Here is an 18,656-nt window from a genome sequence, read left to right as displayed (position 1 = left end):
GTACGTTTCATTTCCAAGAATCATCCCACCCGAATCCCTCCTATTCAATTTGTATCGCGTTCGTGGAAGCAAAATTTACCGAAAAGCGACGCTCGAGGGCGCCATTGATCACGCGCGCGACACGGTGAGCCGAGCGCATAACCTAACTTTGCACGGGAGAGGCACAAGTGCGCATTTTCACGTAACCTGTCCGCATCGGTAGGGATCGGGCACGCATACTTAAAATCCGCCGCATAATCTCGCGGTCTGTTTAACATTCAGAGAAGCACGGGGCGAAGCACACGCAGCGCGCGGTGCATACGCATTTTTTCCCCTTTTTTCTTTTTCTCTTTTTTGCATCCGTCGCAACGCGGTACGCGTCGGGGTACTGCAACTGCGACACGACGGAATCCATAAATCGGTTCTCGATTCCTGGCTGAGTAATTCTCGACCAACCGGTTTCTAGACCCATTAAAAGGATCGAGCACGGCACGCCGACGTTTTTATTTCATCCCGGCTGTGAGAAACCAGTCACCGTTGTCAATATATCCGCTCGGGTGTTCGCACGTGGTCCTCGTATCACGATCCTCGGTCACACTGTTCGGCCACGGTTTAACGATCGAACAATGAACGACTCGTCACGGGTTTTCCAAATAATGTAGCGGTTCACGTTGTCGAGAAAGGTTAGGGCGTTCATTCAGAGATTTATGGAACGATCGAAACGGGACTCGACTTGTTGCTTGCTATTTGCGGAAATATTTTGTTTTTCTTTTTTTTTTTTTTTTTCTATCGCTTCATCTCGAATAGGCAAGGAGAGGGAGGAGTCGATAAATCGTTATTGAAAATAACATAAATAAGCGTAAATAAGGTATATAAGGTAAGATCGATATTTGTAAAGATCTTCGTAAAATTGTCAAGAACAATTATCTCGCGAGTATGTTTAATGGAGGGTTTGTTCAAAAATACCGACGCTAATTAATCGCTCGAATATAATTGAAAATATACGTGAAAATGTTTATGTGCGCGCATAAAATCCTTATCCCCAGTTTCGTTCAATTCGTTATCGTTTTATTCTAATTTTTCTTTATCCCGTTTAATCCTACGGTAACCTATAAATGCGAATGTAATTACAGTTGTACACGCAGCATGCATATACATTACTTGGTTTTTCATTTACGCAATCCTGTTCGATAAGACGAATATGGAATGTTGAAAAAATGGAATACCGACAGATCGACGAAGAAACATTCTGATATCACTTTGATAGATCGTGAAATCTATCTTAAAAAATATCGATTTTTTCTCCTCTTTGTTCAAAAATAATATAAATATTTCTTAAATATTTTGATATCACACTAGAGAGCTTTCGATAGATCGTGAAATCTATCTTAAAAGATGTTTTGGAAGATATTTCGAATTGCCTCTATTTATTTCCCCTCTTTGTTCAGAAACAATATAAATATTTCTCAAATATTTTGATATGACATCACACTAGAGAGCGATCGTGAAATCTATCTTAAAAGATGTTTTGAAAGATATTTCGAATCGCCTCTATTTATTTCCGCTCGATTTTTTCCCATCTTTGTTCAGAAACAATATAAATATTTCTTAAATATTTTGATATCACACCAGAGAGCGTTCGATAGATCGTGAAATTTAAGGTTAAAAGATGTTTTGAAAGATATTTCGAATCGCCTCTATTTATTTCCCATCTTTGTTCAGAAACAATATAAATATTTCTTAAATATTTTGATATCACACCAGAGAGCGTTCGATAGATCGTGAAATCTATCTTAAAAGATGTTTTGAAAGATATTTCGAATCGCCTCTATTTATTTCCCCTCTTTGTTCAGAAACAATATAAATATTTCTCAAATATCGTATCATCACGCGTATTTCGCGTACGTTTCAGGTGTTCTCCTGCTGCTCTTCACCACGATCGCCGCAAACACGACGGAAGATCCCCTAAACACCTCGGAGAAACTATCCACCGAAACTATCGACCATCCATCCGATGCCACGATATCGGCGAGGAACGAAACAATCCCGAACAAAATAGCATCTCGGAACTCGGAATCGATAGAGGTCGAGAACGAGGCCGTTGATCCGTCGAACAACTCGAGCGATCAAAAAGATCTGGAAACCGCGCGCGAGAGTAAAGATGGCGAAGCGGAGAGGGAGGAGAAACTGGCGATACCAACGATCCAGGAGGACGCGAAATTACAAGGATCGCCCGATCAACTGGCCAGGTTATCGACCGCCGATTCCAACCCTGGACCCAAGCTCGAAGATTCGATCTACGGGACGTCCGCTGGGAAGAGTTCCAGCACGAAGACGTTATCCGAGGACTTTTACAGATTGTCCAGAACGAATGGGTTGACCACGGTTACCGCGAAGCCCGCATTGGAGGAGGGGAAGATGGATGGAACGAGGAGCGGGGAAAGAGGCGTTCAAGCGGAACGATCGAACGTCACCACGTCGTGGCAGGAATCCCTAAGCAAGATCCCTAAATCTTCGATCGCCTACCGATTCGGAAGCGAATTCCCGGAGGGGAAAGGAGACAGGACGAAGGCGGAAGCGAAGAAGAGCGAGGACTCGAGCCTGCAAAAAGTTCGTTTCCTGGAGAAGGAGGAGCGGGAGGAGGAGAGGGAGGAATCGGGGGAGAAGAGAGCGAGCAAGAACTCGGAAGTGGCGGAGCTGAAGGGGGAGGGCGATCCTCCCATCTCGTTGATCAACGACACGTACGTGAACTACAGCCATCGTTACAAAACCTCGACGGCCGAGGTCTCGAGAGATGGTTCCGAGAATGGGACCAACCTCATCGAGAGCACCGTCGTGACTCATCATCCGAAGGAGGAGGTGGAGGTCGTCGGGAATGTGACTCAGTCCGCGATTCAACGGATCGTCGAGCCGCGAAACTCGACTTCGAAGGACGCCAACCTTGGAAACGTCGAGTCGAGCGGACACCGCATCCAAGATCCCGCCAAGGCTAACGAAACCAGCTCGGTCGAGGTTCAACGAGAGGAAACAAGCGAAAACAATCCGAAACAGAAACTGGTGCAACTTACCACTGGTGCTACTACTCCTGCTGCCACCGCCACGACCACCACCACCACCACCACCACCGAAAGAACGTTTCCAGAGGGATCTTCGACCGTGACGTCGAGCCCGGTTCCAAGAGGAAGAACCATAGCGTTCGCGGAGACGAACGAATTTGCGAGGTCCGAGGTGAGGTCGACGGCCGCCTCGAAGCTCGACACGAGGAGGAACGGCGGCGAGGACAAGACGAAACCTTACCCCTACGCCAAGTCTTCGAAGGAATCTCCCGACTCGAGCAACCGGCTGGTCGAGGTCACGACGGAGGAGGCGATGGAGAACACGATCGGCAAAGGGCGGTCGGAGGAGAAGTTGATCGTGACGGAGGCGTCGGACGTGTTGGAGAACAGTATACAGCAACGGTCGAAGCCGACCTACCGCGACGAAGGGAGCGGCAACGAGTCGTCCACCGCGTCGAGCACGAGCCACGTTGCCCTCACCGACTCCAGCACGTCCGTCCCGAGAGGATCGAGCACCGAGCGAGGGACGGAGATCCAGGAGAGCTCGACGAGCGTGGGGAACGACGTGCCGAGGTGGAACGACAGCCGCGAGACCGTCTCCGCGGATGTGACGGGAAACGGGATAACGGAGGTGAGCCCGAGGCCCGAGGAACCTCGATCGAGGGACGAGCTACCTTTCCGTGAGGCCACCGAGCCGAGCTTCCGCACCGACCTCCCCTCGGCCGAAAGGAACTCTTCCATCGAGCCTCTCGTACCCGCCACGGAGACCTCCTCGTCGCCGCCCGTCGCCACCACCATCGAGCAAACCTTCGTGGCCAACGCGACCGAATCCTCTCCTCCGCCCACCTCAGACACCAACGGAACCAACGAGATCCCCGACCAGAGCCCCGCGCCTACCACGACCGCCGTCGAGTACGAGTTCGTCAGCCTCTCCTTCGACCCCACCGAATATCCTCCTCGTCCTCGAAACGCCACTACGGAGGAGGCCCCCGTAGAGGAGGATGGAACGGTCCCCGATCTCTCTTCGTCAACGAGAAACGACTCGAACGAGCCTCCAACCACTCTCACCCCCCCAGACGAGTCTGACGATCCTTCCTCCATGAGCGAGACCACGGATCGGGCAACCACCGCGTTCGTCCCACCGAATTGGGCGATTCGAATTGGGTCGAGGGACGAGGCCGCCACGACGAGGACGAGCCTCGAAGAGGAGGGGATCGGTTGGAGCGGGGTGGACGAGGGCGCGAGGACGACCGACGGGTTCGCGGTGGATTCCTGGAGCACTGGGGAGGATGAAGGGGAGGAGGAGGTCGCGACGATCTCGTTGGACGCGAAGGATACCCGGTTCGCGACCGAGCAGTTCACCCCTATGTCGAGCGTGAACGTGTCGACGGATGGAACAGTGGCTCCACCTGCTACTCCCTCCGAGCACTCCATTTCGAGCACCTTCTCGAGCCCGCCCCGTGGCGTCCCGTCGAGGAAACCGGATGACGCGTTGCCTCCTCGCCAGGAAATTACGTGGCTGGTGCGCATCGTGATGGAGGGCGGCAGATACGACGTGTGTCCGAAGATGGACAAACTGAGGGCGATTCTGGCGGATATCCTGCACTCCGGGATAAATAAGTAAGAGTGGTGTGATGCTGATAACTGTTCACCGGTGGAGACGAGTTTATCTTCGTTTTGGACGCTTTGTTCGCGATCTGACTAATATGAGGTATTATGAGGTAGCATCGGTAGAACATGTGTGAAGATAGACTTTTTCTCTCCGCCGGTGAACAAGTATTATCGCTTCGTTATATGTGTGAAAATATATATATATAGGAATCGTTCTGATCGCAGATCGGTATCGGACGAGCAAATTATCCTCCATGAAAATCCGTGCCAGGAATCGTCGGATTCGACTCCGTCGTCGTCGACGGATATGACGTCGATACTAGTTTACGTGGTGGACGAAAAGGGAAAGTTCGACACGAATATGACAAAAATTTTGCCGAGCTTGTACGAGGAGTCGCGTGATCGAATCACGTTCCCGATTAAAGTAAGTGGAGTTTATCTTACAGTTAGTCGATCGCGTTTATAATAATTTTCGACGAATAATTTTTATTATACAAAGTAACGCTACTTCTTGGTCTCTTTCCTTTCGTAATTTCTTTCGAAGCGTTACGAAGAATTCTTAGAACTCTTCTCTCGTGTTTATATTCCTTTCTTTTCCACGCTTATTCTTTTTACCAATAACGCATTTCTCTCTCACAAGTTATGATCCTTTCTCGAAATATTCTTTTACGAGATGACCGTTTTTAATTATTTAAATTATAACCTCTTCGTTTCGTTTTTCTTTGAAGAAAAATTTAAAGAATCTCGCGTGTTTGACTCGATAATTTGATTTTTGCACCCGTAGAAACTCGTAGTTTGTGCACCACGCGAAAATTTTGCTCGAGTAGATAATTAAATGTACACGATTACGATACAGTTAACCTATTCCGCCGACTGACCCACTCTTTTCAGATTCAGAGATTTCTTCTGGTACAGGAAACGATTCCGGATTCCGGAAACGCAGTGGCGGCCATCGTGGTCTCCTCAGTTGCCTTGATTTGCCTGGTTCTTTTGGCCGGCCTTCTGGTAAACATTTTTTTTACTTTTCCTTTCTTGAAAATCGATAAAATCCATTCGGATTCTTCGGATATTTGATGATATTCTATTATTGCGAAAGAGTTTTTCGAGTTTGTTTTTTCTTCTTTTCTTTGCCAAAATCGAAGTGAAAATTCTTTCCTTGGATATTTCACGCGATTATTTTAATCTTAATTTAACTATTTTAATTTTTATCTTTGGAAAAATCTTGTAGAAAAATAATAATAGAATAACATATTGAATATTTATACAGATTTCGAGTTTATAAGTATATACTTGAATACAATTTTCATCAAAAATATATTTCACCTTACAAAGATTCATTTTTCGATAATTAATATCGCTTTTTTCAATTTTTATTAAGCATTCTCGTGATACGTACCGTCATTTTAGGACGGATGAATATCTCGATTTATTTTTTTATATTTATTTTATACAATTAAATTACTTTGTTAACGCTTAATAAAATAATGACGATACACGCAAGAGCAATTTTCTTAATCTTACTTTAAAGAGAAGAGAAATCAATCCTCAAAGAGTCCTTCGATTTCTCATTTAAACACATCAAATTATTATCCATCGTGAAAGATATCTCATCCAAATGTGTCATCGAGAACATAAAAAGCTGGATTGATTTCGAAAGAAAAATTGTTTCGCTTTCCAAATACTTCTTGTGTAAATAATTCTGCGATTAACTGTATATAAATTGTCAAATTTATTGCACGCATATGGGCTGGCACGTGTATCGTCACGAAAGAAAAAGAAAAGAAAAAACAAAGAAAAACCTATTCAAGAAAGAAACTAATGAAACGAGATTCAGTTGCGCAGGTCGGCAAAGATCTATACTATCTAAAAGGCCGTCGTCGTGCTTGCGTTAAGCTCGTTTCGCACGATGTTACGTATTCATCCGTCCACATTTGCGATTTATTCCCAGTGTACGTAAACAACTAATGATAAATACCTGTATGTGTACCTGTGACGTGTATGTGTGTTGGAACTTTGCACGTTTGCGCTTTTTCACGCAGCGAGAAAACAACGCTTGAAAGGAGAAAAGGCCGAGCCTTTTTTAAAAAATCCTAAAATATCGTTGCTCGTTCGAGCGACAAAGAAGAACGGTCGCGCACGCTGTTGTTTCGTCGCCCAAGGCACGACACTCGTCCTTGAATCGGCTATTACAGATCAACCGTACACCGCTTCATTGGTTTTCTCCTCGTGCGCACCATGCACGCGTGTCCCAATGTCGAAACCGATCGTCGAGACGTGTCTCCAAGGAGCGGAAACCATATCGCTCGTTGTACGCCATCTTCGAACGATTCCTTTCTTTCCTATCTGTGGAACGAATCGAGGCGATTCTCTTCGTCCGATTCGAGCGAGATAACGAGCTATATCGTCTTGGCGATCGTAAAAAGAGTTCGAAACGAGAGAATGGTTTATCGACGGATGGAGATCTCTTTGTCTCGAAAATTTCCGCGAATCCTTCCCTTCTCCAATTGTCATCGGCTCGTAATGCACGGAATATTCGCGCGGGAGGGGACAATGGTCTGATGAATCAGAGGAATATTTTTAAAGTAGCTGAAAATATCGTTGCCGGGAATATCAATCGAGTTTGGCGAAAAAAAAAAGAATTTACGACTCTTTTGAAACGTTGTTGAGGAAAAAAGTAAAGGAAGACACACGGAAAATGTAATAAACGTTTAATTTTTTGTCGAGTATCGAAACTCTTTATAACGATTTAATTCAATAGAGAAGTGAGAAAAGAAGAAGAAAGGAGAGGGAAATTATTCGCGAGATGTGTTTCAAAATTATTAAAAAGGGAGAATCAATTAGATTTGTCTAATTCTCGCTGTATATTTTGACTCCAAGGAATTTATCCAATGATATATCCACAAAGCAAGATGATACACATCTTCTGAAACTAATGCCAGTTATTTCTGGTTCGAGGAAAGAATAGAGCTTGATTTTTCATCCGACGAGAAAAGAAAAACTGTAGGCGTAGCCCGCGATAATACCTTTATTCGCGGATGCAAGAATTACAGGTTTGTCTGCGAGCGGATGTTCCGTGCATTACCCACGTAACCAGTAAGATCAAAACGTTTCGTTTTGATTTTTGTACGAGTAAAAATTTTCTTTAACAAAAATAGAAGATATTTACGTACGCTTTTTCTTTTTTTTTTTTTTTCTTTCACGAATGATTAATTTGCAAAGCGATGAGATATCGATTATTGAGAAAAAAGAGAGAGAGAGAGAGAAGGATGGCGGTGTAAAAATTGAAAAATGATTTGCAGTTCATTATGAGGAAAAGGCAAACGAGATTTAACTACGGCGAACGATGTCGACCAGTGTCTTTGGACGCTTACAGCCTTGACAGTGTTTCCGCGTACAACAGCGTCAGACGCAAAGGAGTGGCGAGGTCTTCGAAAAGGAGCTATGGGAATCCGACTTTCGAAGATTCGGTGAGTTTCGTTGTCTCGTAAGATTTCGTAAAAATCGAAGATAAAAATTAATATGAATACATATCGAATGATAGAATTACAATTGGTGAGCAATAACGAATAAAAATATTTTTTTAGAAAGACGCATTTTTTTTTGAGAAAGAATTGCAAGACGAATAAAATATTTATTTGTGAAAAAAAGAAAATAAATAAATCTAAATTTAGATAATTATTTTTTACAATAGCGATTTTATGAAAGAAAGAGAATTCGAAATTATAGCATAGAAATAGTAGAATGATTGTTATTGTCTTTATATAATATCATCTCATATATAAATATAAAAATATATATTTTTTTAATCGTGTCCTAGCCAAACGTATTCTTCTGTTTGTAGCCAACGTTTAACACGTTCTTGTAAATATAAGTTAATTATTCAGGTAATAAAATTGTTTTTCAGTAGTACTTTATTTTTTCTTTTTTTTTTTTTTTTACAAATTATTGTAAAACGTAGTATCGATACCGTAACGTAGTCGTTGTTATTAGAAAGCTACACATTTTTAAAATATTTGCTACGACACCATGTATTACACACTTGTTAGGAGAAAAAATTCTATTATTTCAAACTTAAAAAAACCTCGAGAAACATGGACGTATAGTTCACGTAATAGTAGGTTTGCAAGAAATAACGCAATAAAATTCAACATTTAATTGAGTTTAGAGGAGTTTACATCTCGGATGTTTACGCGTTTCGAGTAATTTAAAAGGAAAATTAACGCCTATTAACTCAAACATGTCTCGATTAAATTATCAGAATTTTGGTTATCAACACTTTCTCCTTTATTGCTCTGCAAGATCTTACAAAGATCGATAATAATAATCGAACACATCCGAGGGAAACTCCGCTCAACTCCGTTAAACGGAGCAAAAATCGCGTTTCTTCTACGAATTTTCCTCTTTACAGAGCGCGATACCGTCTCACCCGTTGAATTTCGCCGGGCTTTCATCTTTCTGTAACGACATTAACGCGATCAACGAGGAATTCGCCGGTATCCCGCAAGTTTCGGCGAAGATAGACGAGCTACCCGCTGGAGCGGAAGTGAAGAACAGATACGCGAACGTGATACCGCTTCCGGAGACAAGGGTGCTCCTTCAAAAAATCAACAACGATCCTCTCACCGAGTACATCAACGCCAGTTACGTTCGGGTGAGTGAATTTTTTAACAACTGTTCGTGATTGCTCGATTCTCAATCCTCTGAAAGATTAACGCTTATATGCTTTCGAATGGTGACTCTCCATCAGTTATTTGGATAGATGCGGCAATATTTATTTCGAACGGCGATATTTATTTTATGTTTGATTTTTTTTAAAGTATCGCTTCACGAATAGATTCGTAAAATAATATACTGTGGAATTAGATATGATCATTAAAAATTAAAATTAAAATTATAATTCCAATTGAAATTTAAAATTCTATTAAAATTTCACATTTTTATCTCTAAATCTAAGATTTTAAATAATTATATTATGGATATATTATGGAATTGTATTATGGAGTTAGATTTTTTCATCTCGAATTGGATCTGTGATCGCGGATCGAACTAGATTTTCAACGTTAGTCTGAGTTTGATAGTCGTGGGAGAAATATTATTTTCAAAGTTTTCGAGTTTTGGAAGCATGGAATGAAATTAGTTGGAGCGAAGATGAGTGTGATTTTTCGTTATTGAATAACGAAATTATTTTTATTCCTTAAAAAATTGACGAGAGAAGAAAATGGTGATGAAAATAAAGATAGTAAGAGAAGATGAAAAATAAGAATAATAGACAGTGAATGTGAGAACAGAATATTAGTTCAAGATGAGTTTTTCGTTGTTGAATAACGAAATTATTTTTATTCCTTAAAAAATTGACGAGAGAAGAAAATGGTGATGAAAATAAAGATAGTAAAAGAAGATGAAAAATAAGAATAATAGACAGTGAATGTGAGAACAGAATTGGAATATTAGTTCAAGATGAGTTTTTCGTTATTGAATAACAAAATTAGTAAGAGAAAATAAAAAATAAGAATAATAGACAGTGAATGTGAGAACACGTTATTAGTTCAAGATGAATTTTTCGTTATTGAATAACGAAATTATTTTTATTCCTTAAAAAATTGACGAGAGAAGAGAATAGTGATGAAAATAAAGATAGTAAGAGAAGATGAAAAATAAGAATAATAGACAGTGAATGTGAGAACAGAATTGGAATATTAGTTCAAGATGAGTTTTTCGTTATTGAATAACAAAATTAGTAAGAGAAAATAAAAAATAAGAATAATAGACAGTGAATGTGAGAACACGTTATTAGTTCAAGATGAATTTTTCGTTATTGAATAACGAAATTATTTTTATTCCTTAAAAAATTGACGAGAGAAGAGAATAGTGATGAAAATAAAGATAGTAAGAGAAGATGAAAATAAAAAAATAATAGACAGTGAATGTGAGAACAGAATATTAGTTCAAGATGAGTTTTTCGTTGTTGAATAACGAAATTATTTTTATTCCTTAAAAAATTGACGAGAGAAGAGAATAGTGATGAAAATAAAGATAGTAAGAGAAGATGAAAAATAAGAATAATACACAGTGAATGTGAGAACAGAATATTAGTTCAAGATGAGTTTTTCGTTATTGGATAACGAAATTATTTTACCCTTATTCGTTAAAAAACTGACGAGAGAAGAAAATAAAGATAGTAAGAGAAGATGAAAAATAAGAATAATAGACAGTAAATGTGAGAACAGAATTGGAATATTAGTTCAAGATATTAGTTCGTTATTAAATAACGAAATTATTTCTATTCGTTAAGTAATTGACGACGAGAGAGAAGGAAAATAGTGATGAAAATAATGATGTAGTATAAGAAAAATATAGAATGAATAAAGAATAAGAATAATAGATAATGAATATGAGAGTACGTTATTGGGATTGCTCTCGATAAAATAAGAAAAACGACATTTTATCTTACAATTACGTTATTATTAAAATATCGCACGAAACAACGATATAAACTTTAAAAATGTAAAAGCTTCATACGTTAATTTGTGTGTAAAATCATTTTAGCTAGAAATTCACCGAACGGGTGAATCGAAAAATGGAGTTGTTAGTTTGATCGAGCAAAAAAAGGCTTGGAGTGCAAAAGGTTAAACTGTTTAGAAGCTGTTTATTCGCGTTACGAGACGATTATATTTTAATCTCCGATTAGAAATTTTTTTATCATCGTCTCCGCTATTTTTACCATTCGTTTCCTCTTAAGAAACTTAATCTCGCCTTTAATCTGGGAAAATCGGTTTGATAAAGCGGCGAGGTCGGCGCATCTCGGGCGATTTAATAAGACACGCGTGTGTAAAGTTTACGCGGGGTATTTTGCCTGCGTGAGAAAAGGACGTTGCATAATGCATCGCGAAGAATGACTGTTGCATAAGCTCGAGGCATGGCAATATGCGGAAGCGGGGCGGACGTTAACACCTGTTTCCATCGAGCTATTAAAGGATTTAAATAATGTAGCGTGCAGCGATAGAAACAACGATCGATCGTCGGAACAATTCGCTTTTATCGCTGTTGTCACGAAATGTTTCCGCGAAATTGAATTGTATATCAGAATTATAATTTAATAATAACAACAGCCTCGACATTTTTACATCTTCCAATCTACGATGAGATTCTTTTTTAATTCTCCTTTTCCTTTGTTTACCAATTATCACCAAAGTTATTCGAATATTGGAAAGGATACGAAGAGGAAAAGTTTTAAGAAAAACGAGAAATGTTAGAATTGGTTTTCGAGCAAGGAATGCAAACTGACTCGGTTTTAATATTTCCATTTTGCGCGTTTAATTGCGCATCGAACGTTCACAAAGGGCAACGTTCTCTAGGACTCGTAATTAGCACCGACCGTTCCTCGCTGATCGATATTATCGATTGATATCGTATCCTATGCACAATGCAATTATTGAATATGTTAATTGATTCTAACTGTAATCGATCGGCTCGAAATACGGGAGCTCGTCGACTAATTTTAATTCGAGAATTAGAATTTCGTTGATCGAATGGAAATTTGTTTCATCGTTGAAAATCGTTAATCGTTTAATCCTGTTTGCGTCATCATTAACACCGATCAACTCAATTTTTCTCCGATCGTCTAATAAATTGATTTACGCTTTGATTTGACTCGTTGTCGATTTTCAGGGACCAAAGAACGCGACGAAATATTACATCGCTTGCCAAGCACCGATGGAGTCGACCGTCACCGATTTTTGGAGGATGATATGGGAGCAGCAGAGCAAAGTGATCATCATGCTTACCGATCTCGTTGAAAATGGGGTGGAAAAGTGTACAGAGTATATTCCGCCCTCGGAAATCACCGATTGCCGTCGGTTATACGGCGATTTTCAAGTTACTCTGAAGAAGAGGGAAACCAAAGAAAAATACGCCATTTCCACGCTTCATTTGAACGTAAGCGATAACGCACGATGGAAACTTTTTTTGCATAAATTATATCATATCAAAGTGTCGATATACCCGAATGATAAAAATATTCATGGCCGACAATTTTATCCAATAATAAAATTAGTTTCAATTCGAAACACGCATTAAATCCAGGCATCGCCAATTTCTCTTCGATCCTAACACTCTTGTTATATCTCCTCCCCCTTCTCTCTTCTTCCCTGCTTTAAAACCCAGTTACGCTATAACTCACTTTAACTCACGTCAAATCACTTCTTCGCTCAACTATCCTAACACGATGTAGGCTCATCAACCGGTAGACCCAGCCATCATTATCGCGCAATCGACCATTTGAAGAATCAGTCGCGTCACTGGAACCAAACGCGACCGCTAAAAATTTCAATTATAGATAATTATGACCGAAGTAACGACGGTGTCGATGTTAACACGTTAAATTCGAATTCTTTACGCGATATTTTCGAATTTTATTAAACGTGAAACGAATTAAAAAAAATGAAAAAGTACGACTCGAATTCGATTTAAGAAATAATTGGTAATCGAAACGCATGATTATTTACAGAATTTGGAGAAGAACACGTTCCGAGAGGTATACCACATTTGGTATTTGTGGCCCGTGAACGGAGTGCAATCGGACGGTGCCGGGTTGATAGCCGTGCTACTCGAGGCGAGGGCACTTCAAAGGGGTGGCCCTGGACCCATTGTAGTCCACTGTAGTCCCGGCACTGGACGCACGGGAACGTTAATAGCTCTTGACCTAGGAATTAGACAATATGAGATTACGAGGACTGTGGACGTGCCAAGGGTCGTTTACACTATCAGACGGGATCGTGCTGGGGCTGTCAAGACGAAAGAACAATACGCTTTCATTTACAAGGTAATTTACTTTTTAACTTGCCCTGCCGTTTCCTTTCCAATCGTTGATTTCATTTATTCGTTTCGATTGGTCCGTGCATTGTGCACTGGTTGAGAGAGTGGAGCCGCGAGAGTGCGTCATTCTGCGTGATTTATCGAACGAGCAATAAATAGGAATGGAAGGATTTTTCCTTACTTGTTTATCTAATCATGAAACACGTTTGTTTTTCTTTTCTTTTTTAATTGTATTCCAGGAAAAATATCATTTATAAAGATATTGAAAATTTCTCATTTTCTTTTCTTCTTTCTCTTTTTCAGGCATTAAATTTATACGCGACCAAACTTGCCGGCGGTGTGTTGGAATCTACGTGAACCACTCGAGATCGTAAAGAAATTACCATTCGTTCGAATCGTAATAGAGACGTAAGTCGTGGCAGAGAACTGCTATATCCGTGAACGATAAATATCATTGAAGATGATGGAAAAACCGCGAGATTTTAAGAATGAACGAAGTTCCGGTGTAACCTGGACAGGAAGATATGGTAAATTGAACGAAGGAAATTGACTTGTGATACGTGGACCATAGCGAAGATCGTGTTTCGCTTTAGATTTTTGCTTAGTCCTTTCGAAGACGATCGTAAGACGATTTCACGTTAGTAAATTTAAAAGAACACTCTTTACCATCTGTTTGTCTATTCTCCTCGGTTGATAATTCAGTATTCTTTTTTTTTAAAGTATCGTCGTTGAATAAAATAAAATTTAAAAAAATTTTTTTGTAAAATAATGTTTATCGTAATTTATGTAATAGGAAAAAATTTACACAAGTGATATTTATAATTAAGATTTAAAAAAAACGTTTTAAAAAATATGCATGGAGTAATAAGAAATTGTAATTTTATTTATTTTTGTTTTAAGATGATAACGTAAACAATACGAAATTATAATAATAAAATAACGTATGAAATTCTGAAAATATCAATTTATACAATTTTGTACTTTAATAATTATACGCATTTATTAATTTATCTACAAAAATTAGTGTTAGAATATGATAAAATTAGTAAAATCGATTCAAGTTCAAATTAAAGTATCGTACGAACCAAACATACGAATTGAGCGTTAAGTATGTATTTAAAAGAGCAAATATTAAAACGATTACTTTGTTCTAAATATCTTAATTGAGGAGAGAAGGACAAATAAGATGGTAACATGTTGGATAATGAATAATCGAGAGGCGGGAATTAATTTGTGATATCCGGACCATCCGTCAACGATATATTCAACTTTGTATTTCTTAGGCCTATTCGATTTCATAAAGTTTTTTTTTTTTTATCATAAATTTCGTCTCCTTTTTGTCAATTTTAATATACATATATATATATTATACATATTGCGTATACATATATATTTAAATATCACGTATATATATATATATGAATAAAAGGATAATTAGATGTAGTTGGATATTTAAAAATAAGATCATGAATATGTCAGTCATATGCGAAAGGATTTATTCTTTCCAATCAAACAAGTATACAGCGACAATGAATGACAATTTGGACGGGCAAAATGAACCGTGATGCTTTGTAAAAGAAAAAGAGAAACAAAAATGAAAAAAAAGAAATAAATAAACAAAATAATAATATTCCCTCGAGAATTCACCTACGTATTTAGCGTTGTTTTTAATCGTGTAAAAAGGAATAATATACAACGTATGTACTAATTATTATTTAGAATTACAATTATTTACACAATGTTACTTCTCTAAGGATCTAGAAAGATTTCAGGATCGATTTCATCTCTCTTTCTCTTTTCTTCTCCCGGACAATTTATAGATACATATTATACATAATATATATATATATACATTATTGTATTATTGTTATTATTGTTATTGTTGTTGTTGTCATTGTACAAATATTTTGATTCGTAGCAGGTTGCTCTCTATAATTGTACATAGAAACCAACCGAAAAATACACCGAGTAAATTAGTTGTATTTCGTTAGATTTTCGTTAAGAATTTCGTTCGTTTTTTTTTTTTTTTGAAACGTGTCATTTAATTCTCGTCGAATACGTGTTCGTCGCCAGCCGCCATTTTTCTCACTTTCTTACGGCTTCGAACACGTTCGAGTTTGAATGCGTGGAATTATCCCATAAATTTTGTCGGTTTCGTTGAATGCTCCTGTGAAAAAGCATTTTTTTGTTTTATCGCTTGAAAACAATCACGGACGATGCGACGAACATAAACGATCGGTTTAATGATTCATCGTCAATTTAGACCGGTTATTTCTGACCGACGAGACTTGTTCGTGAGCGTGGCTCGAGAAATGATTCGAGATTCTTTCCGCTGAGGATTAATTTTTGCGTGAAGCAAGTTTTGTGATTGAGTTTTCTGCTCGATATATTCGATAACGATTTTTTTTTGTTATTTTCCGTATATTTAAATTATTGTACGAATAATGTGATTAATTCCTGTCTTTTGTTAAAAATAAATATTTTGTCTTTTATCTCTTATATGATAATTATAATTGATTTTATATATGAACTAATATGACTAATGGACTAATATATTTTTTAATTTTGATTTTAATCTTGATCTAAAAGAAAAAAAATAGACAAAATATTTATTTTGCGTGAATATTTGCAGAGAACTGACGTATAATTACATTATGTGCCTAGAATTTGAATTGTACATAACTTAAAAATTAATTTAATTCTTCGTTTATGTTTTAAAATTTTTATCTTCAAATCTGAATTAAAAAAAATATATATTTTTTTATGTTTATTTATCACTTGTCTAAATATGAAAATTAATAAAAAAAAAAACGTTTAAAATAATCAAACAATTTTAAAATCAAATTACAGAAAAATCAAAATATATGTACGTTTTCACAAATTTCAATTAACCTTAAAGCAACTTGATTGATTAAAATACAAAATATATAACGTGTTTAAAGACACGATTTAAAAATAAAAAAAGATAAAAAATATGTAATAATTATAAATCGACAAAATTTGTGGAATAATACAATGTGTTTTTATAACACGTTATGAAATTTAAAGTATAGACGCATTCCCTTATAAAACCAAAATTATCCCTTATACTCGAAATCGAACGATTTGATTCTACGAAATGTGATGAATAGAAGAAACATTCGACCACGTATGAAAAATAACACCAGGAATACAGGGTTTAATTCGTAGTTTCTATCGAACCCGTTATTTAGACACTATATAGTAGTATCGATTAATTAACATTTTTATAGTATTGTAATTTGATAATTATATTATAGTTGAAAGAAATATGAAGAAGCTCGTGATACTCGATTTTTTTAAAATATTGTCGAACAAAGACGATAAAAATATTTGAGATGGTGAAAAAATTTAATACGCTTCAATAAGAACACGAACATCGAATGTTTATCGCGATCGAAATTAAATGACAATGACAATTTACACGTGTAAGAGCACACAATTATTCTCGCCAATATTTTATACAGTTTCGTGCAAAATCCATTATTCGATCTAATCGAATTTTAATCAAAATAATATAATATTTTGAATCTTTTATGTTTTAATATTGTTATTCGTGAAATATGAAGGATATACGCTCGACATTAAAATTAAAAAGATTACTATTTTGTAATCAAAAAATTTCAACTGTTGTAATTTTGGAAAGAATCGTATCGTATAATAATCAACCTGGACTCGATTTAAACAACAAAAATTTTTATCTTTGTTTTACTTATACTTGAATTGTGTTACTATAACATATCTTTTTCTGAAATCACAATAGTTCGAATATCGACAATTTTTCGATCAAAATTTAGTGAAATTCTTTAATTTTAGCGTTGAGTATAAACTTGATAATGCAATTTCAAACACAGAAATATCTCAAATTTATGAATATTCTTAAATAACATTATTGGAAATAATAATTTAAAATGTCGTTTAATAATATGAAATAATTATGAAATAAAATAGCACGTTATTTCATAAATAATATTTCATCAATATTTGGTGGATTTATATTATATTATACATATTCGATGCGTCGCTTCTTCGAAATAAAAATTTTTTCGTTACTACGTAATCTTCTATTCCAACTTTTTCACTCGAATATAGTCAGAGAGATTGTTGCACGATATTGTAAATCACAATAATGCATAAACATTTGCCATAAAATAAAAAATTAGATATATTCAAAGTAATTACGTTAGAAGAAATCTTTATAAAGATTTAGAAGTTTACGGATTAAAAATTGTATCTAGAGTAAAAAGAAAAAAAAAAATTGACAAAGAGATAGAAATATAAGCGTAATGATCTCATTTGCTGATCAAGCAATGGAAATGAAACGTGAATTCTCGGAAAATTCTTCGGGGTGAGTGAAGGACAAACTTCGTGCGACGCCATTGTTAATTAAGAAAATGGTTTTGCTTTATTACCGAGAATAAAACCTATTTCCAGCATAAACAATGCGACGTAAGCGTTGGAAAAACATATGTCCCTGTTTCCTGAATAGTATTAATAATAATGGAAGAATATGTAATATCTCGTAATTGAAATACGTTAGGATTTTTCTCTTACTTAACGATATAATCGCTAATTATTAATTCACAATCATTGTGACCATATAGAAGATTCTGTGTGTGTGATATCGTGGAAAAAATTCGGAAAAATTATGATTAAAACCAGTGTTAATGCGCCAAATGAATCTTATTTAACTATATTAATCGTTAGAGGGTCAGATTTCGTATTGAGTTGTTCTTTCAATGCTGTCCATTCTTTTTTTTCAATGTAATCATTGAACTTTGTTAATATTTTTGAATGAGCAAATTGAAACTTTTTTTTAATCTTTATTAATTTCTCATCACATCTTGATTATTCGATTATTCCATCTAATTAAAATGTTTAAAAAGGACACATTTTACAGAGCAACTCTATGCGTGTAACAATCGTACCAAAAAGGAGAATTAATGTTTAATTATATATAAATGTTCTAATAAAAATATTATAAGAGGAATGTGTATGCTTAAAAAAAAGTTAGAAAAAGATTTCCCTTCGTAACGAATCCTTCGAGAATGAACGTGTAGAATTATGAAAAGGATCAGGAAGAAATGTGTATGCCTATCGACGTATGTTATAAAACCATGTGTAATTATACGATAGAGATTCAAAAATTGACGAATAAAACATGATAATGGTGTTCAA

At 37.0% G+C, this 18,656-nt stretch overlaps 1 protein-coding gene across 7 annotated transcripts in view; it reads left to right on the top strand.

Annotated features, from left to right (window-relative positions):
• Positions 1 to 18,656, top strand: part of LOC108004022 (mucin-5AC) — a 53,073-nt gene extending 34,417 nt beyond the window's left edge. For 5 of the 7 annotated variants that reach the window (XM_062084146.1, XM_062084141.1, XM_062084143.1 and 2 more), the window contains 8 exons: positions 1,892 to 4,655; positions 4,872 to 5,070; positions 5,538 to 5,651; positions 7,946 to 8,113; positions 9,055 to 9,297; positions 12,315 to 12,581; positions 13,153 to 13,467; positions 13,764 to 18,656. In XM_062084146.1, coding sequence (XP_061940130.1) covers positions 1,892 to 4,655; positions 4,872 to 5,070; positions 5,538 to 5,651; positions 7,946 to 8,113; positions 9,055 to 9,297; positions 12,315 to 12,581; positions 13,153 to 13,467; positions 13,764 to 13,817 — 4,124 coding nt within the window. In that variant the 3' untranslated portion in view covers positions 13,818 to 18,656. Of the gene's footprint in view, positions 1 to 1,891; positions 4,656 to 4,871; positions 5,071 to 5,537; positions 5,652 to 7,945; positions 8,114 to 8,487; positions 8,531 to 9,054; positions 9,298 to 12,314; positions 12,582 to 13,152; positions 13,468 to 13,763 lie in introns of those variants that run through there. The other 2 variants (XM_062084145.1, XM_062084147.1) reach the window with 2 other exon arrangements.

Source organism: Apis cerana, linkage group LG13, assembly GCF_029169275.1.
Source record: "Apis cerana isolate GH-2021 linkage group LG13, AcerK_1.0, whole genome shotgun sequence".
Lineage (NCBI taxonomy): Eukaryota > Metazoa > Arthropoda > Insecta > Hymenoptera > Apidae > Apis > Apis cerana.
Note: the sequence above shows the minus strand (reverse complement) of the source record. Positions and strands in the feature narration are given on the sequence as shown.